The sequence below is a fragment of the Nansenia antarctica genome, assembly GCF_963989245.1.
Source record: "Nansenia antarctica genome assembly, chromosome: 17".
In the NCBI taxonomy this organism is placed as follows: domain Eukaryota; kingdom Metazoa; phylum Chordata; class Actinopteri; order Argentiniformes; family Microstomatidae; genus Nansenia; species Nansenia antarctica.
Window position 1 is genome coordinate 3807076 of NC_137687.1, and position 21644 is coordinate 3828719.

Genomic DNA, 21644 nt, shown 5'->3' on the forward strand with positions numbered 1-21644 from the left:
GGTGGCAGAGTGGCCACGACCCACCGACCGAACACAACTCCGGCGCTTCCTCGGGTTCGCCGGGTTTACCCGGCGGTTCATCAAGGGGTTTAGCCAGGTGGCGGCCCCTCTCACTGCTTGTACCTCCACTGTTCGCCCGTTCTCTTCGACCCCTGAGGCTGAGGCGGCCTTCTCCACCCTGAAGGGCCTCTTTACGACCGCGCCGGTGTTGGCCCACCCGGATCCAGCCAGGCAGTTCATCGTGGAGGTAGACGCTTCAGACACGGGCGTCGGGGCCGTTCTCACCCAGCGGTCGGAGGAGGACCAGAAGGTCCACCCGTGTGCCTACTACTCTCGCCGGTTTGACCCTGCCGAGAGGAACTACGATGTGGGCAACAAGGAGTTGCTGGCCATCCACGCTGCCCTCGGAGAGTGGAGGCACTGGCTGGAGGGGGCTAAGCTGCCGTTCCTTGTGTGGTCTGACCACAAGAACTTGACCTATATGAGGACGGCAAAAAGGCTTAACCCTAGACAGGCACGCTGGGCCCTGTTCTTCAGCCGATTCGACTTCACCCTCACCTACCGCCCGGGGTCAAAGAACGTCAGGGCGGACGCCCTCTCCCGGCTGTTCCCGGGGGAGTCCCCGGATATGCCGGTGACCCAAGACACCATCCTCCCCCCCTACCCGGGTGGTAGGTGTCGTCACCTGGGCCATCGAGTCGGTGGTCAGACAGGCCCAGCGTGCCGGACCCAGGTACCGGACCCCGGCACAGACTTTTTGTTCCCTCCACTGTCCGGCCGCAAGTGCTAGAGTGGGGGCACTCTAGTCACTTTGCCTGCCACCCTGGCTCCCACTGGACAGCGGAGTTTATCAGCCGACGTTTTTGGTGGCCCACACTCCGGGGGGACGTTAAGGAGTTTGTGGGTGCCTGCACCATCTGCTCCCGGAGTAAGGCCTCCCATCGTCCTCCTTCGGGCCTCCTATGTCCCCTCCCTATCCCCGGTCGTCCTTGGTCCCACATCGCTTTAGACTTCGTTACGGGGCTCCCCTTATCCAAGGGTAAGGACACCATCCTAACCATTGTGGACAGGTTTTCCAAGGCTGTCCACTTTGTCGCCCTTCCCAAGCTCCCCTCCGCGGCCGAGACTGCTGACCTCCTCACGCTCCATGTGGTGAGGCTTCACGGCATTCCCCACAACATTGTGTCCGACCGGGGCCCCCAGTTCATCTCCAAGGTGTGGCAGGCCTTCTGTAAGGGAATTGGGGCCTCGGTCAGCCTCACCTCTGGATACCATCCGCAGTCCAACGGACAGGCCGAGCGGACCAACCAGGCCCTGGAGGCAGCCCTGCGTTGTGTCACCACCAGCAACCCCGCCTCCTGGGCCAAGTACCTACCATGGGTGGAGTATGCCATCAACACCATGGAGAGCTCCGCCACGGGTATGTCCCCTTTTGAATGCTCCTTGGGCTATCAACCTCCTCTCTTTCCCCAACAGGAGCTGGAGGTGGCAGTCCCGTCCACCAGGGTCCACCTCCGCCGGTGTCGGCGCATCTGGAGGACCACCCGGACCGCTCTGCTGCGGGCCGCTGAGCGGTCCCGTCGCTGTGCCGACCGGCGGAGGGTGCCAGCCCCGGCCTATCGTCCCGGCCAGAAGGTCTGGTTGTTGGCCCGGGACCTGCCCCTCCAGACCGCCCAGACCTCCTCCCGTAAGCTAAATCCCCGTTATGTTGGGCCCTACACTATTGACCGGATTATTAACCCCGCAGCGGTTCGATTAAACCTTCCCCCTGCTCTCGGTCCACCCAGTATTTCACGTGTCCCTCCTCAAGCCTGTTTCCACTAGCCCCCTGTCCCCCCCCGTTCCAGCCCCCCCACCTCCCCGGGTCCTGAAGGATGGCGACCAGGTGTGGACGGTTGACCGCCTACTGGCTGTCCGCCGTAGGGGACGGGGGTTCCAGTATCTGGTGGACTGGGTGGGTTACGGCCCCGAAGACCGGAGCTGGGTGCCCCCATCCTACCTCGCCGACCCCACACTCCTGGAGGATTTCTATCAGGCCCACCCGGACGCTCCAGGACGGTCGTCAGGTGCCTCCCCTAAGGGGGGGGGTACTGTTGTGAATCCCTCATCGGCTCCGCCCCCTCCTGCCTCGTTGGCGCTCGTTGAGCCTCATCAGGCTCAAGTGGAGACAGCTGGGTCCAGCTATCAACTCAGGAGGAGGCAGCCCTATAAGAAGCCCCAGAAACCTTCCTCCGACGCTTGATTATTTTGACCCATGTGGTTAGTAGTTTGGCTCTCCCTGTTGTCTATTCTCGTTCAAGTAGTTTCACTTCAGAGTTTTGTTTGTTTGTTATTTTGCTAACCTTAGTTGTTTTCTTTGTTGATCCTCGCTCCCCAAAGGAACCTGCCTCCCCCTGCCTAGACCCCCTGCCTGCCTATCGACTACGTCTCCTGCCTATGTCCCTGCCTGCCTAACGACCACCCCTCCTGCCTATGCCCCTGCCTGCCTGCCGCCTACTCCTCCTGCCTAACCCCCTGCCTGCCTGCCGCCTACTCCTCCTGCCTAACCCCCCCGTCTGCCTGCCTGCCGACTATTCCCCCTCTCTGCTCTGGACTGGTTAGTACACGTACATATTTCAACACTTCACTCATCTACATATCTACACCACACTAGTTTTGCACGCTAGACACTCACATCCAGACACATAGAGTACAGTCCCACTCACACCTCATTTACATTATCCAGTTCTCTGGCATCCACACATTCCCCCCACTTAGGCCCCGTTAGAGTAGGTTATTCTTTTGTCCATCATTTTAATAAATCCTTTTATTGTTAGTTTGCCTCTTGTGTCCGTCTGTTCTGGGGTTCTGCCACACTTGACTCTTTTGCTAGTGCTACCATAACAGATATATGGGAGCTCTCAAATTTAGAATTTAGAAAAGACTGGAGCCATCCAAATTTGCCATGCCTAATTATATTACCATCTTATATTTTAAAAAAATAAATAAGATGTGTGCTCCTGACTGAAACACTTTTAATACATTTTAATTACTGTATTAATTAAATGCTTATAAATGTTTTGTAATAGCTCATTACAATATACTGTAAGCTTGTGGTTGAAGTGATGCAGCTAGACAACATTAGCCAGCAAAAAAAACGAGTCTTCCTTCCTAATTCACTTAGTCCCCAAGAGTGTTTGAATGGCCAAATTGTACTTACATTGTACAGTTCGGTTAAATACCTTCCTCTTGGACTTAATTCAGCTAACCAGAAAGCCACAAAGGTGATAGTCAACGTGGCTACAGGTGGTAGGACGATTTTGAGTTAAGTGCAGCGACGCAGACGTGTGAGAGACGCGATCACCCGTGAGCGCTTCATGCTATTAACGATGAATTGAAAATCAAGGACCCCAATTGAAATAAGCCAGTGGCTTTCTTGGGTTTTTATCCTTTTAGTTGACCTTGTATGTAATATGTACTTTCATGTACCTACTTCTGCAAATCTTCTAATAAAGTTTTCAATCAATCAATCTATGTGTCAATTGACCCGCTTATCGGTGTTGAACTCCCGGTAGAGGAGTTGTCAGTGCGACGGAGTGACAACTCACACCGGATAAAAACGTCTCGGTAGTTCATTAAACGCTCAGTCTCTTGACCCCTTGTTTCATTCGGACCGTGTTGTTGTCTGACAGGGCCACGGTCTGGGCTGACATCCGCCGGTCGGTTAGTCGTGTTAAAGTACCGTTCCTTTTCGGTGCTTCTCTTTAGCTAGGTTGAAGTGACTCGGGCTGTGTTCGGAATGGCATACTAGCATACTACTCATACTAGATATGACGTTAGATTTTGAGTATGCAGTTCGTTCACACTGTAGATTATGTGAAATTTGAGTATGCAAGAAATGTATACTAGATTTTCGGTCGGCTGGTATTGGCATACTTATTATGAATTTAGTATGCAGTATATACTCATTGAGTATGCTAGTATGCAGTATGCTAGTATGCAGTATGCTAGTATGCCATTTCGAACACAGCCTCAGTCACACATTAGCTAGCTTATACATTGTTATAACATTAGCTATTGCACATAAAACAGAAAATATATGGACAGCTAGCATTACTTCACAGTCATTTATCAGAAGCTTGTATCCAAAGTGACTTACAACAAGTGCATTCAACATAGCTAGCTAGGTAGGGAAGTGTGCTAACGCTAGCTAGCGACACTAACGTAGTTAGCTAACTAGCATGTTGAAAAGCAAAAAAAAAGTGCCTATAACATACAGGAACAATTCGACAGACGGTTGTAACTGTTGTTAACTATTGTACTATAGTTAATATTGTATTGTATCTAGTGGGAATGTCGCCAAAATCAGTGTGATGAACTTACTTTCAATTAATTATGTTAATTCTGTCACCGCGACGTCTTGATGGCTGCAAGAGAAGCTTCGCGGAGAATGTGCGGGAAACTTCTGCTCGAGAGTCACTTCCTGGCGCTTTTTTTTTTTTTATATCCCATTTCCGGTGGTGACCTTTCACCTCAAGGCCTTTCCCTTGTTTTATTATTTTTTGGGGGGGGGGGGGGGGAAAGTGTAAAAGGTATACTGTAAAATGTGATGAAATGTGTCATGTTTAACTTTGTACCATTTAGAGGTTGTGTTTGCTTCTTTTCACTTCGATATTAATTGTAAAAAGGCATTTTGACTAGGGGTGCCCACATTTTTGCACCCCACTGTATATTTATAATATATAATTATATACAGTATATAATAAATATAACATTATGCAGCCTACTACTGGACTCAACTCACATTTCCTCACTAAAAAAACAGCAACCGTTTTGGAAAATTATGCAAGCATAATAAAAAAAGGTATTATTATTATTAATAATAATAATAATAATAATAACAATAATAATAAGGGTCTAGTCGTATTAGGCGCACCCCTGCGCTTTCAGAACGAGCTTCCCCAATGTCACGTCGGAATTCGCGTCGGAATTCGACGTTTGGATACGAACGAATCGAATCCTGACGTCTGCCGTGTGAGACCAGGTTGAGTGGTGACACAGATGCTTAAGAGGAAGTTATGCCCTAATAAGTCCAGGTGGATATGGCATAGCCTAACCCTTGTCCAGTTTAATTAACAGGGTATTAGTTTGTTGTTGAGCCTACACTTAACATGCTACAGGTTGTCATGGCCTAAGCACAGGAGCCCTTGACAGTGAGATCCAATCCTCATTAAAAACGGAGCGCAGTGATCTGTCTGTCATCTGTAGGCTTAATCAAAGAGAATCCATGTATGCATGTCTTAAATAGATGGTAGATACTGCCTAATCTGCAGCCAATAATAATGGCGAAATTGATTAACTTTACGTCATAAAAAAAGCCTACTTTACATATCTTCAAACTACCCAAAGTATCACCTAATCGTGAGCTGAGAATGATAAGGTTCTATCTCCGTTTAGAATGATAAGGTTCTATCTCCGTTTAGAATGATAAGGTTCTATCTCCGTTTAGAATGATAAGGTTCTATCTCCGTTTAGAATGATAAGGTTCTATCTCCGTTTAGAATGATACGGTTCTATCTCCGTTTAGGGCAGTTCAGAGATATTGAGCGTCAAAGTTTTTACATTCCATTATGTTCTGTGAGATGGAACCTTTGTATTTTATGAATTACTAACTCAAAAATGTCAACATTTTCAAAATAACACCACACAGGCATTAATAAACACCTAATGGATCAGATTATGTAAAAAAAACTCAATTTTGACAAAAATGGAGATAGAACCTTATAATTCTAACGTCACGTAATGTCACATAAAGTGTTTCAAGTGCTACTCTCTTTCAAGAACGTGTCATGTGCTTCATTATTTTCTTGACACTCTCCTTCCCTGAAATGGATTTGGAACAGATCAGACCAATTAAATATCCTTGTTTAATAGCAATCATCCTGGCAGTCAATGTTTCCCTTGGGTATATAAGCCAAACAAGCTGATCAGCCATGCAGTCACCTCTATACACACTACCCCCCGCTAAGTGGCTAATGACCGGGGCGTATAATCCCTCTCAAAACAACCACAAAGATGCTAATTGTATTGAGCTTTAAATACAGGTTGACTTCAGCCGGTCTATCTTTATTATAGCACAAACTCGGGAGAACCTGGCCCGGTCGCAACCTGGAAAAAGACAGAAAGAAAATTACATAGGGAATTCGCAGATATCATATATTGTTGTTTTGTCTTACAAAAATGTCTGTAAACTGACAACTCGGTTTCAGATTATTCAGGCAAACCTAACTTTTCTGCGCGTTTGACTATACCGTTATAGAATTACGCACCATGTACCAAAATGGTATGACCACCGTAATGTTCTATCCATTTAGCGCACGGATAACGCTTCTTTAGGACAATAGATTACTACTACTTTCTTTCTTCGTTGATTGCAATCTGAGATATCAGATATTGTTGTTTTGTCTCACAAAAATGTCTGTAGGCTAAACTGAATTGGGTTTCAGATTATTCAGGCAAACCTAACTTTAACTGCTCGCGTTTGACTGCCGTTATAGAATTACGCACCATTAAAATGCGTACATTTAGCGCACGGATAACGCTTCTTTAGGACAATTCAATTACTCTACTTTCTTCGTTGACAATCTGCAATCTGAGAACGAGATTTCGGAGACATCATGTTCCCACTACCGATGTTCACGCCGGAGCAGGTGGCTCGAGTGTGCGAGAACCTGGAGGAGACCGGTGACATTGAACGTTTGGGTCGCTTTCTGTGGTCCCTGCCATCAGCCGCCGTGCCTGGCTCGGCCGGGGAGACCCTCAACCGGCACGAGTCGGTGATGCGCGCCCGAGCTCTGGTGGCCTTCCACGGGGGGAACTTCGAGGCCCTGTACCAGATCCTCCAGAGCCACCGCTTTACGCGCGAGTCCCACGCCAAACTCCAGGACCTGTGGCTGGACGCGCACTACCGGGAGGCGGAGCGGCTCCGGGGACGGCCCCTGGGACCGGTGGAGAAGTACCGCATACGCAAGAAGTTCCCCCTGCCCCGCACCATCTGGGACGGGGAGCAGAAGACGCACTGCTTTAAGGTGAGACACCAAGTAAGTGAGTGAAATAATTATCATTTTCTTAGCTCTGCACATTATTAGTGATGATTTAGATCATATTGACCCACCCAACACATTTTACGCATGAACTGGCTATTGACATTTACATTTACATTTTTGGCATTTAGCAGACGCCTTATTCCAAAGCGTCTTACAATCAATACATTTGAATACTAAGCATGTAAATCATCAGTCCACCATTCGTAGCAGGAAGAGTAATCCAGCTCAGGCCCAGGGCCATTGTTAATAATAATAATATTGATGCGGGAGGACTTCAGACAATGACTTTATCTTAATAATTACACTTCAATATTTGGGTGACACTCACATATCTGAAAGGGGGCAACCCAGCCAGGGCTCTGTGGTCTATAAAGGCATACCCTATATGAGCACTTAAGTCTATAATGACATAAAGCCCCATTAACGTTTTTCTAGCACTGTTATTAAGGCAACTTTTAGGGTCAATGTCCTGTAACAAGGTCAGAGGCAACTTCGTGTCAGAGGAGTAATGTGTGCAATAGCAGCGACCAGCAAATTAAAACATAATGCCACTGAATCTAAAGCAAAACAGGGAGTCAATACGCTATGAAAGGGTAGCCTATATCACAAACCTACTATAAACAACTTTTTACTTTGCTCTGACTGACGAGCATATAGACATACTTAAACGGAATCTTGATGACATACATGCCATTCAATTGAACCTAAGGTTGATTAAAAACAACATATTTATTGAATCCAAACAATTTTCAACTTTTGCATCTAGTCCCAGCCTGTGAGTCATTCATGAAGCCTTTATTATATCATTGAGATAACATATTTCTTTCATATTTCTTTTGGGGCGTCTGTGGTGCAGGAGGTAGAGCCACCGTCTAATGATTGCAAGGTTGGCAGATCGGCGGTTCGAGACCCGGCTGGCCACATGTCGAAGTGTCCTTGGGCAAGACACTGAACCCCAAATTGCTCCCAGTGAGCGGGCCGGCGCCTTGCATGGTAGTTTGACGCCATTGGTGTGTGAATGTGTGTGTGAATGGGTGAATGAGAGGCCGTTGTAAAGCGCTTTGGATAAAGGCGCTATATAAGTGCAGTCCATTTACCATGGTTGTAAGCCTCACATGAGCCTCCTCATGCGGACCACGCAGCCACAGGGCATGCAGCCATACACCTAGCCAGATAAGCCTCTCCTGTCAAGACCACCTGTAGTACTAAGCTGCCATTCTACTCTTGAGCTGTTATCTCTCATTGCAGTCACCTACACACACTAGCCTCCTCAGAGGTGTGTGGCGATGAGCAAAGGCAGTGGTCTTTTTACATCAGCGGTCGGTTATCTTTCTAAGACTATGAGCTGGTTTCACAGACAAGGCTTAAGTCCTGGACTGAATCACAATTTCAATGTAAAATCTCCATTGAAGATGCTTTTTAGTCTAGGATTAGGCTTAAGCCTGGTCTATGAAACCGGCCCTATAAGCTCAGAGAATGAATCAAATTTCATTTGACAAAGAAGGACATCTTTAAAATGTCTATTTATTTTCCTAATATAGTATATGCAAGTTTACCTAGGCATACCGCACAGTCAGAGTTTTGGCTGGATATGGTAACGAACCACTTAAATGATACTGTACATGAAAACAACATGCACAATACAGTATACACTTTATCTTTTTTACTTTATCTTTAACCGTGCAGAACTGTACTGTGTTGGGCTGTGTTTTAAACGTTCCACATCAACCTAGCCATTTCAGATCATGAGTTGATGGATTGCCTAATTAGGGTGTAAATCCCATTGAATGCATCCAAGAACTCTAGAGTCAGAAGGATAGGTCTTTTCAGACTAATGACTCACACAAGTAGCCACAACTTAACCTCCAGAGACAAGTGGCATTGATACAGACAAAGTCCATAGAGGCACAACTAAGTAAGATGTCTCAATAGCCCATAATCTGGTTTTACAAGGTTGAAGGGTGAGTCAGTACAAGACCATTAAAGAGAAGGGTCTCAACAGTGACCTATGCCTTGTCTTGTCTGTGGAGTTTAGGGATGATGTCCCTGTCATCGCCCTCCTGTGGCACAGTCAGGTATCACAGGCAAAAATAATCAACGGCTGTTTTTAAACCACTTCTAATCTTAATGCATCCATCCACTCCAATACTATAATCCCCTGATCCTGATCCAATATACTGGTATAAAAAAGTATGATTATAAGGTAGATTATCATTAGACCTATCTATAAATCCAGATTAATAAGATTACTTTCAGCATAGGCTTACTGTAAAAGAGCCTTACCACCTCTGATATAATGTATCTAACTGATATCAATGGAGCAATTAGAGACATAAATGGTAAATGGACTGCACTTATATAGCGCCTTTATCCAAAGCGCTAATGGCCTCTCATTTACCCATTCACACACACATTCACACACCAATGGCGGCAAGCTACCATGCAAGGTACCGCTCACTGGGAGCAATTTGGGGTTCAGTGTCTTGCCCAAGGACACTTCGACATGGCCAGCCGGGGCTCGAACCTGCCGATCTGCCAACCTTGCGATCATTAGACGCCGGCTCTACCTCCTGCGCCACAGCCGCCCCACCCACATAGATCTGACATTTGATTGGCCTTTTAGGGGTGATAGCTAGCTGTATAAGAGCTGTTGATTACTAAGAAACAAGGGACTAACTAAGTGTTGTCGTGTGCATTCGTTTCACAGGAGAGAACTCGCAGTCTGCTCAGAGAGTGGTACCTCCAGGACCCGTACCCAAACCCGTCCCGAAAACGCCACCTGGCCCAGGCCACGGGACTGACGCCGACGCAGGTCGGGAACTGGTTCAAGAACCGGCGGCAGAGAGACAGGGCAGCGTCAGCTAAGAACAGGTACAAGACAAGGTCAAGAGGGGAAGGCTTACTTAGCCTAAATGTTTGCGCCTGTCTCCTTGGGGGGCGGAGAAAACCACCTCCAAAATGATGTGTTCATAGCTTAATAACTGTTGAAGGTTTAACTCAGGACAAAAGTCAAACAAACACAGACTCTTCGTGACGTTAGAATTATAAGGTTCTATCTCCATTTTTGTCAAAATCGAGTTTTTTTTAACATAATCTGATCCATTAGGTGTTTATTAATGCCTGTGTGGTGTTATTTTTTAAAATGTTGACATTTTTGAGTTAGTAATTCATAAAATACAAAGGTTCCATCTCACAGAACATAATGGAATGTAAAAACGTTGACGCTCAATATCTCTGAACTACCCTAAACGGAGATAGAACCTTATCATTCTAAACGGAGATAGAACCTTATCATTCTAAACGGAGATAGAACCTTATCATTCTAAACGGAGATAGAACCTTAGCATTCTAAACGGAGATAGAACCTTATCATTCTAAGCTCACGACTTGTCTCTCTCGCTCTCTCTTCCTCTACACTTCAGACTTCAGCAGGACTCCTCCCACCGGCCCTCCGGAAGCTCCCCAGAGGGTTCCATCCAGGAACGCCACCACGGCCACGGCCACCTGCTGGGAGCCGCCTCCCCCTCCCGCTACCCGGGGAGCCCCGAGGCCAGCGACTACAGCACGGGCACAGAGCACCAGGGGACGGGCGCCTCCACCCCTGAGATCTCCGTCAGCAGTGACAGCGAGTTTGAGTCCTGAAGAGGAGATGAGGAGAGACTATCGCTGACCTCCTCAACCGGGGGGTCACCCAGAGTTCAGAGGCATAACCACAGATATAATAGAGACAAAAAGGAGACATAGACATTCTAGAACTATCTGTGGTTTGGACACTCTGGACGGAAGTGCTCTAAAATGAGAGGAGGGGAGCGGAGACTGAGAAGACTTGATGTACAGTAGTTGTTAAAGGACATCGGGGAGGAGGGAGGGGGTGGGCGGGGGGGTGGGGGGTGTGATTGGACATCCACAAAAAACACATGCACTTAAAATGTACCACGACATATGACTGTGAAGTACACTGTTTAGTCAGTATGACAATGCTGCTGACCTGTAGAGCTAGCCACTACTACGGTCCTGTAGGTACAGACCAGAAGGTGGGCAGCGAGTCAGCAAAAATAACATGTTATCTCTCTATTCTCAGGCACATTATTTACAGAACTACACGCACACACACACACACACACACACACACACACACACACACACACACACACACACACACACATACACACACACACACACAAGCATGGTCGTAGAGTGAATCCAGAACTTTTTTTATGTAATATGTTTCGTTACATAATAGCTGTATATACCCCATGTGTTCATTTGTTTTTGACAATGAAAAGCCCCTTACAATGAGCCTTCTGTAGACTCACTGTCGAGTTCTCAAATGATAAGTCGTCACGAATGCAGAACTGCTTACTAACAGTGATCGGAGCCATCATGAGGCCTGCACTCCCCCTCACACACACACACACACACACACACACACACACACACACACACACACACACACACACACACACACACACACACACACACACACACACACACACACACACTTCACTGCCTTAAGGAGGAACTAGGGGCACCACAGTCTCACTCACCTCTTTTAGTTCTGCTTATAACGACTACCGTTGAAGTACTGTACTAGACCATCACTATGGAGAAAGCTAACACAACACAAACACTACCTGAAGTATAGTACACTACCACCAACACACATTTTGTTCATAGTCCAATGGCTAGTTGAACTTACTATATAATGACAATGTAACTAACAATGCTGCTTTGTATTGAAAACATCACCATTTCCTAACCACTCCTAACTTTAAACTGTCCTTTGACTGTTGTCCGGAATCGCCTGCTAAGACAAAACAGAGACGGAAATGAAACCCACAATATGTAGATGCAGGACTGGTTAACTGATATGTGAAGTACTACTTGATCTTAACTAAAATGATGTGCCTATTGCCTTTAAGGACAGAAACTGAGAAACTGAGTGACAAATAGGCCTTCTGCCTCCTGTCTTATACTCATAATCATACACATCATACCTCACAGGATTAATTGAAACTAAGTATTTTGTAAATGTCTGATGTACACATTTGGAATAAATGAAACCATTTTCTTCCAATTTCTATGTGTGGGGTGGTGATTATGTTAATTAATGGGCATTGTACATACATACATTGATACATACCATGGTAATGTCTGCATCTTTTTGTTCATAGTTAGTTAATGAGCAACAACCGCAGTCATCGACCAAGCAGCTTATTATCATTATCATTTCACACAGGTAATTGTGTTTGGGTGGTGAGACGAGGCCTTCCAACGTTTGAAGGTAATTAGAGCACTGTCTGACACAATGAATGAACAACCGTAATTAAACAGCTTTTCCAAGATATCAGACAAACTACGTTCAGTCCATAATTTACCTGTGGAAAACCTTTTCATTGTCACATAGCTTCACATTGTCTCAAACTTCACATCTTCATGAAACTGCATGCGCCATCAGGGGTGATGGATGGAGAGGTGATGTGGGATATTAATAATGTTGTTGGTTCAAACTTAAAATTCACCCCGGCTTTACTCTCAATCAAGAGAAGCGATCTAATTGTTTTAAGTGTATTCATCATTGCACTATGAATAACATCTGCTGTGCATGGCTTTGACTTTGATTACAGTGGGTTTACACCAAGCTGCAGTTTCAATAAACACTTTTCAGAGTACCTGTACGAATGAATGAATGAATGAATGGTCTTTATTGTCCTTTATACAGTACAGGTACCGTACAACGACATTTAGGAGGGGGGGGGGGGCTCCCCTGGTGCTAGGAAAAACTAAAAACAAGAGAGCCAAGGGTAAAACAAAAAAGAGAAAAGAGCTGGTTGACAAAAATAAAGGCTATGTACACTATCTACTATAAATAAAGGCTATGTACACTATCTACTATAAATAAAACACTGTGCTGTACTTTTCAGAGTACCTGTCCTGTCCTAAGCCTTCCCCACCCATGACTCCACCCACACCTCCAGGATCTGAGAGAGGAACACCTCCAAACTCACAACCTGCTGTCCCACGCGTGTGAACTGTGAAGGCATATGTTTGCACTCATGTTTTGAAGACAATTGAGTGTTGTTGTATTCATTTGTATTGCCCACCTGAAGCCTGTTCTGTCCTGACAGAAGGGAATATAAAGAATAGTTTGAGGTGCGCTGCGGCATCAGAGGAACATGGACAGCGAAGGCAGGAAGGTGGTTGTCTGTGACAATGGGACGGGGGTAAGTAGTGTGGTTATGAAGTTGTTATGACATTGAACTTATTTGTTATAAATAACCGAATGCACGTGCACGAATGGCGTGCAACAATTACGTTGTGTTGTGCACGAAGACGAAAGTGCAAGTTCAATCATTCTTTGAGATGTACGTGTGAACAACGTACCTCTATCATTTAATTGCCCATTACAGATGTGTTCTGGTGTCACACGATCCACACCAGTCTCGTACATACATACTTATGTAAAAAAGTGAATATAGTCTACTAACACCGATGGGAGAACCTGATAGTACACTATTACAGTACAGGCCAACAGTTTGGACACACCTTCTCATTCAATGCGTTTCCTTTATTTTCATGACTATTTGGTACATTGTAGATTCTCACTGAAGGCATCAAAACTATGAATGAACACATAGGAATGATGTATTTAACAATAAAGTGTGATAACTCTGAAAAATATGTCTTATATTTTAGATTCCTCAAAGTAGCCACCCTTTGCTTTGTTGTTGTTAATAAAATATATAATAATCATATTTAATATAATATGTGTTAATAATAATATGTTATTATATATATATATAATATTATTATTATATATTTTATTAACAACAAAAAATATATATTTTATTAACAACAAAAAAGCAAAGGGTGGCTACTTTGAGGAATCTAAAATATAAGACATATTTAGAGTTATTTCACACTTTATTGTTAAACACATACTTCCTATGTGTTCATTCATAGTTTTGATGCCTTCAGTGAGAATCTACAATGTACCAAATAGTCATGAAAATAAAGGAAACGCATTGAATGAGAAGGTGTGTGCAAACTTTTGGCCTGTACTGTATGTGGCAAACATGGAGCAGTTGTTGCGATAGCCAGGGCAGGTAAGGCAGGGGTGTGTCGCTATGCACAGATTGCACACATCTGTCTGGACTTGTCAGCGCTTCACACTCATTGCCATACATGGTGGTGTAAGCTGTAATTGGACGTGCCTGCACCAGGAACAGGAGAGAATACGCACGGATAGAGAGAGTTCCCTATTCAACTCTTTACATTGGCCTTTTTGAAACGTTCTGTTCTGTCGCAGTAGCATTCCATAGACAGATAGGCAGGTAAAGCAGCATGTGCCTCACCTGTTAGGCTTATTTATTGGTGGCTGTGAAGTAACTTGCCTTTACGCTGACACCACTTGTGGCCAGTGCCTGCTGCCTGACATGAATGCACAACACACCTCCAGGCTATGGAATGTGTCTTGGCCACATAGACAAGTTAAGACATTTAACTTGAAAGTTGTCAGCAGGCAGGCAAACAGGTAATATGAAATACCCCTAATTAAATGTTTTACCTCCTACTAGCCTATATGTGGATGCACTTCAAACTGTCGTTTATTGTTAACATGATTCATTATGACACCCATACTGAACTGAAAAACGTTTTGCAGAATTGTAACTAGTACGAGTGACATTTTCCATTCGTGGCGTTAGAATTATAAGGTTCTATCTCCATTTTTGTCAAAATTGAGTTTTATTTAACATAATCTGATCCATTAGGTGTTTATTAATGCCTTTGTGGTGTTATTTTTTAAATGTTGACATTTCTTTGTTAGTAATTCATAAAATACAAAGGTTCCATCTCACAAAACATAATGGAATGTAAAAACTTTGAGGCTCAATATCTCTGAACTGCCCTAAACGGAGATAGAACCTTATCATTCTAAACTCACGCATTGTCATATTTGATTTCAATGCTACACAGTATATGAGGACTTTATCTGAATTGACATTTCCCTAACCTCTCATATTGAAACTAACGTAATCTCTCATTGGTTCCTAGTTTGTCAAATGTGGATTTGCCGGCTCCAACTTCCCAGAGCATATCTTCCCGGCGATGGTGGGTCGGCCAATGATCCGGTCGACCCACAAAGTTGGCAACATTGAAATTAAGGTGAGATCAATGAAACAGACAGGGTGTAGGCCTACCTCAGTCCTTATATGTTTGAGTCTGGGATGGAAACTGCTACTGGACACATCCAACAATGACAAACAGAAAGTTGTCCCCTGCTCCCATGCTCTTTTCCTACGCATAAAATGTATCTCTAAAAACTGTCTGACCCCTAACCGTAACCCTAAATCAGAGGCAGCCTAATCTCTTGATGTGACATGGCAAGATGCATATGTATTTTCTCACACATAGTGTGTAAGCTTGCAAAGTAGATGTTATACAAGTTATACAAATTATTATTAGTGTAAGCTTGATGTAGTTATGCAAGTTATTATTAGTGTTATTGACATGTATGCTTGTTTAGAAGCAAAGATGTAACCCCTCCCTCCCCTCCCTTCCTGTTGTCTCGTGTGTCCTCCCCCCCATCTCTGTAATCTTGTTTTCAATCATTGTAAAGTGCTTTGAGTTGCATCCGTGTACGAAAGGCGCTATATAAATAAAGTTTAACTTCACTTCACATCTTATCAAAATAAAACCAAACTATCCCTGACCTCTCACCCTTCACACCCTTCAGGACCTGATGGTGGGAGACGAGGCCAGCGAGTGCCGCTCCCTCCTGGAGGTGTCCTACCCCATGGACAACGGCATGGTGCGCTCCTGGGACGACATGATCCACCTGTGGGACTACACCTTCGGGCCCAAGCGTCTGGACATCAACCCCCCGGATTGCAAAGTTCTGCTGACGGAGCCCCCCATGAATCCCCTCAAGAACAGGCAGAAGATCACGGAGGTCATGTTCGAGACCTACGAGTTCCACAGCATCTATGTGGCCATCCAGGCCGTGCTCACTCTATATGCTCAAGGTAACCGTAGGAGAATGAGAGGACTGGACTAAAGGCCAATGCACACGGCGTGCGATTTTGTTGCACCGCCGAATTCGATTCCATTGTTGTCCATGTTATTGAATGAGACAATGCACACGGCGTGCGATGCGATTTTGTCGCACAACAACATTCGATTCTCAATTCACATTCATTCATTTATTGGTGTGAATTGAGAATCGAATGTTGTCGTGCGACAAAATCGTACGCCGTGTGCATTGGCCTTAACAGCCATGGTTTGGCTCTGCGTGTTTAAGATCAGCTACATTGCACTTGGACTTAGGTCTAAGGTTCTCACATGAAAGTGTGAATCAGGACCCGGAGCAAGTGGATGAGTTTGCAACATTGTTGCATAAATTATTTCTCTGATTTGCGTTCTCACAGCCCTTTGTGTAAACGAATTAACATACGCAATCGAAGCAACAGACGTGGTAGTTGATTGGTCAGAATTTTTTTAAATTGCCCGTTCGTCCCGCTCTTATCCAGATCAACACGCATGCGCTGTTGTTTTCCTATGGACAGCCTCGATGCGTCGTTTCTAACCGGAGCGAAACCACCCTTTTCGAGCGGAGCATCCGTTGGTTCTTTGCTCCGGGAGTGACTTCGAATGCGCGTTCTCACAGCTCCAAACGACGCAGAGCAAAGCCAATTTTATCCTAAACTCCGATTCAAGTGAAGCAAATGTTCTAGTGAGAACACACCCTTAGTGTACCAGATCCTAAACAGACCCACTTCTGGAACTACATGTTAATCATCTCTCAAACCACATAAATATGATATAGAGATATGCTGCACTGCACAGCTTAGTCAATCCTAAACACACATAATCTATATGTTACGGTACATGTGGGAACACGGTACATGTGGGAAAACTAGGGTTAGGGTTAGGTGCTAGGGTGCTACGGTTAAGGTTAGGGTTAGGGTTAGGGTTAGGGTTAGAGTTAGGGATAGGGATAGGGATAGGATTAGGGTTAGGGTTAGACATGCCAGCATGGACCAAATCAACGTAGCACCTAACCCTAACCCTAGTTTTCCCACATGTACCGTCTTCCCACATGTACCGTAACATATACACTTGTTAAGAGGAAGAAGGAAGTGGTTTCTCTCTTGAAGGAGCTGTGCTGAGTTTGAGAGTGATTGATTGATTGATTGATTGATTGATTGATTGATTGATTGTTAATCTAATTGATAATTGATCTTCTCTACAGGCTTGTTGACGGGTGTGGTTGTGGACTCAGGTGACGGAGTGACCCATATCTGCCCTGTGTACGAGGGCTATTCTCTACCCCACCTCACACGCAGGCTGGACATCGCAGGGCGTGACATCACACGTTACCTCATCAAGGTGTGCTATGACACCTCTCCATCCTTGTTTGATTCAAAATGGTCTGGGATAGGTGCTATACAAATACATTTGACTTACTTACATCTCTGTCTCCCCCCTCTGCCTCAGCTGCTCTTGCTCCGGGGCTATGCCTTCAACCACTCTGCTGACTTTGAGACTGTGAGGATGATGAAGGAGAAGCTGTGTTACGTGGCCTACAATATAGAGCAGGAGCAGCGGCTGGCCACAGAGACCACCGTCCTGGTAGAATCTTACATGGTGACTGTTATTCTCTCTCATGATAAATGTGATCAATAGGTCGTGAGCTTAGAATTATAAGGTTCTATCTCCGTTTAGGGTAGTTCAGAGATATTGAGCGTCAAAGTTTTTACATTCCATTATGTTTTGTGAGATGGAACCTTTGTATTTTATTAATTACTAACTCAAAAATGTCAACATTTTAAAAATAACACCACACAGGCATTAATAAACACCTAATGATTTTTACTTCAGATTAACAGATTATGTAAAAAACTCAATTGTGACAAAAACGGAGATAGAACCTTATAATTCTAATGTCACGACATGAGAATTGTATTCTATGTCTGTTTAACTGTGGAAGACTGACTTCCTGTCTCTGGTCCGACTTCCTGTCTCTGGTCCGACTTCCTGTCTCTGGTCCAGCTCCCTGACGGTCGCAGCATCATGGTGGGAGGTGAGAGGTTCGGAGCTCCGGAGGCCCTCTTCCAGCCTCACCTCATCAACATAGAGGGAGCGGGCGTGGCCGAGCTGCTGTTCAACACCATCAATGCTGCTGACATCGACCTCAGGTCAGAGACACACATTAGTGGTCCTTGTTATTCTATTGTATTTACCCCACATAAAGCCTATAGAGTCGTATTATGGGATTCTTCAAAAGAAGAATGAGGCCCCGCGGTGGTGTAGCGGTCTAAGCACTGGCCACTAGTGCATGCTGCCCACCGGGGACTGGGTTCGAATCCCAGCTCGCCAGATCCGGATATGGCTGGGGCACACACGGGGAGCGGCATATTGGGCGGCCGCTCCCGAGGGCGGTATAGGAGTATTTCCGGACAAGGATCCGTCGCGCAACAGCGACCCCGGGGTGCCGGAATAACAGGTGCTGGGCTCGAGGAGCCAGTCAGCTAGTCTGCCTGGCGGCCTCCTCTGGGACTGCCGGCCGCGGGGTCGTGCGGCGGATCCTTCGCAATAGGCAGGGGATAATTGGATGCTAGGTTGGGTTCAATTGGCTACCAAATTGGGTGAAAAAGGGATAAAATCTGAGAAAAAAAAAAAAAAGAAGAATGAGGTACAGATGACAAGTTGAGTTGATCAGCGTATGTTATTTGGCAAGCTGAGTATGTTAAACTGGTATGTTATTTGCCATTGGCATAGGCTGGGAATTTATTGCGCTCAATGTCACTGCAGCGAGAATGCAATGTATGGCTTGGGCACTTAAAGTTCTCCCTGGGCGGGTGAGCTAGTCTGGTCCTGAAATAGCTTGAAACGAAGCCGTGGATAGCCCCTCCCCCTTACCCCTACCCCTAGATGAAATATGAATTGGGACACCCCTACCCTAAACGTGAATGCGCAAAACGAAGCCATAGGGGTGAAAACGAAGCCGTAGGGGTGAATTGGGATTGGCCCTTAGTCTACAAAACCATCTTCACCTTACTTTCCATACGTCATTAGACAATCATCCGCAGTGGAAAAGAACGAAGGTGATTAAGAAACATACTTATTACCTCTGCAGCCTTGGGCTGTTCCAGAGTATGTAACAGTTTCAAAAGAATCTGAACAGTCCGAATGTTCCTGGGACCAAACAAGCGGTCACATAAAGGAGAGTGGAAATGTACAGCTTCATCAACGACAGTATCGTGACGTTAGAATTATCTAAGGTTCTATCTCAATTTTTGTCAAAATTTAGTTTTTTACATAATCTGATCCATTAGGTGTTTATTAATGCCTGTGTGGTGTTATTTTAAAAAATGTTGACATTTTTTAGTTAGTAATTCATAAAATACAAAGGTTCCATCTCACAAAACATAATGGAATGTAAAACGTTTGACGCTCAATATCTCTGAACTACCCTGAACGGAGATAGAACCTTATCATTCTAAACGGAGATAGAACCTTCTCATTCTAAGCTCACGAGTTGGCATCATAGTATCCAGATGGTACAGCAGGGTTCTTCATCATCGCCTTCTTTCTAAATGCTCAAAACAATGTTTCTACCACACAGCTCAGTCTCAACCTGAGACCCAGTAGGATATAACCAGCTGTGACTCAGCATTTGGGAAACATTGGTCTCGCACAGAACATACTTCATGTTGTTTTTCACGCCTCCTTTGGAGCTCTGTACAATTTTGTATTCACATTTTTATTGGCTTTGAGCTGAAGAGATGTTTCGAAACAACAACAACCCCCCTACCCTTTTTAGTTATTTTTAAAAGGGCAAATTAGTCAGTGCCAATCAATTTAGCTAACATTGCTGGCAAGCTATTATGTTTTAAATGGATTTCTGAAGTAGTTTCATTATTATATATTATGTATGTATTATATATTATGTTCTGTTTTGAGCTGCCTATAGTGCTGGTTGGTAGTGAGCCAAGGACATTACAAGTCTCCTCCGTAGCAAATGTCTGCCTCAAACCTCCCCAGGCTTTCTGAACAAAGCTGAGGTTAGGGACACACTGACCTTCACTAGGAGTCTTTGCTAGAGTTATAGGATCTGTGCTATCATGTATTTGGTCGCTATGTTGAATGTAATGAACTGATCAATTACTACACCTTATCTGTGAATCAAAACAACTATATTAATGAAACAGCTACTTTGTATTAACGGTCATTTAATAGAACAACTGTGCGGCGGAGTGATACATAGTTAAAAGTCCCAGTGCTGTTATACTGTATATCGGCACTCATGGAATGCCTCTTGTCCAATCAAATGACTTGGTTGGAACTAACTGTTGTATATTTGCCTCCTGTCCCCTGCAGGTCAGACTTCTACAAGCACATCGTCCTGTCTGGAGGCTCCACCATGTACCCTGGTCTGCCCTCCCGCCTGGAGAGGGAGATCAAGCAGCTCTACCTGGAGAGGGTCCTGGATGGAGACGCCCAGAAGCTCTCTGTAAGCTGACTCACCTGGGGTCACACACACACACACACACACATACACACACACACGCACGCACGCACGCACGCACACACACACACACACACACACACACACACACACACACACACACACACACACACGCACGCATACATACATACATACATACATACATACACACACACACACATATACACACACACACACACACACATACACACACACATACACACACACACACACACACATACACACACACACACACACACACACACACACACACACTGTTGAGAAATGTTGCAGGTGTCTTCCATGTTTAATCTCTTTCTCTCTCTCCCTCCCTCTCTCTCTCTCCCTCTCTCTCTCTTCCCCCTCCCCTCTCTCTCTCTCTCCCTGCACCTCTGCAGAAGTTTAAGATCCGTATTGAGGACCCTCCACGGCGTAAACACATGGTGTTCCTGGGGGGAGCGGTGTTGGCCAACATCATGAAAGACAAGGAGTCGTTCTGGGTGAGCAGGGCTGACTACCTGGAGAAGGGCCTGGGCGTTCTGGACAAACTGTCGACAGGTGTGAGATAAGAGATAGAAGTGACCTGGGCCTAATCCCATTTCTAATTTTTACCCCTACCCTTCGTTTAGTGCCACTCGCTTTTCTGGCTTTTTTTTTTTTTTTACAAGGGGTAGTAGGGGTTGAAATCTTCCCCTATGAAATGGGACAACCCCTTCAAAACCCTGATACGTCATCAGTAGTGTCATAGAAAAGCATGGACGCTCGTGATTCGTTCACAACTTTCAAGTTTCACGCTATCAATCGATCAAACAAGTCACAAAATAAAAAAGAACAATGCTTCGTTACCTGTAATACATTGAAATGACATTAAGCTAAGATAATACGATGGTTATCATATTTTTTTTTAACAGCTTTATTAGCGAAGAAAATAATAACATTTGTGCCTTTCTTTTGTTGCTTGTAACTCCTTTGGAGTGTGAAAAAAGTATGGGTACAAAACTGCGATGCCACTGCGTGACGTTAGAATTATAAGGTTCTATCTCCATTTT

At 45.0% G+C, this 21644-nt stretch overlaps 2 protein-coding genes across 3 annotated transcripts; both read left to right on the top strand.

Moving 5' to 3' along the window:
* Nucleotides 1–6656: 6656 nt before the first annotated feature.
* On the top strand, nt 6657–10727 carry six7 (SIX homeobox 7; the record flags this gene model as incomplete). The annotated part of the gene is made up of 3 exons (XM_080547535.1): nt 6657–7067; nt 9793–9956; nt 10508–10727. 3 exons carry the CDS (start codon nt 6657–6659, stop codon nt 10725–10727), a joined length of 795 nt encoding a protein of 264 aa, XP_080403661.1.
* A 2534-nt stretch (nt 10728–13261) lies between these two features.
* Nucleotides 13262–21164, top strand: LOC308172874 (actin-related protein 2; the record flags this gene model as incomplete). Of its 2 annotated transcripts, none has more annotated exons than XM_080547824.1 (8): nt 13262–13309; nt 15141–15269; nt 15823–16111; nt 17338–17474; nt 17583–17732; nt 18138–18283; nt 20469–20601; nt 20994–21164. In XM_080547824.1, the coding sequence occupies 8 exons, from the start codon at nt 13262–13264 to the stop codon at nt 21162–21164; spliced, it is 1203 nt and encodes a 400-aa protein (XP_080403950.1). The 2 variants fall into 2 exon arrangements, with proteins under 2 accessions (XP_080403950.1, XP_080403951.1); XM_080547825.1 differs by having other exon boundaries at nt 15141–15251.
* Nucleotides 21165–21644: the final 480 nt, after the last annotated feature.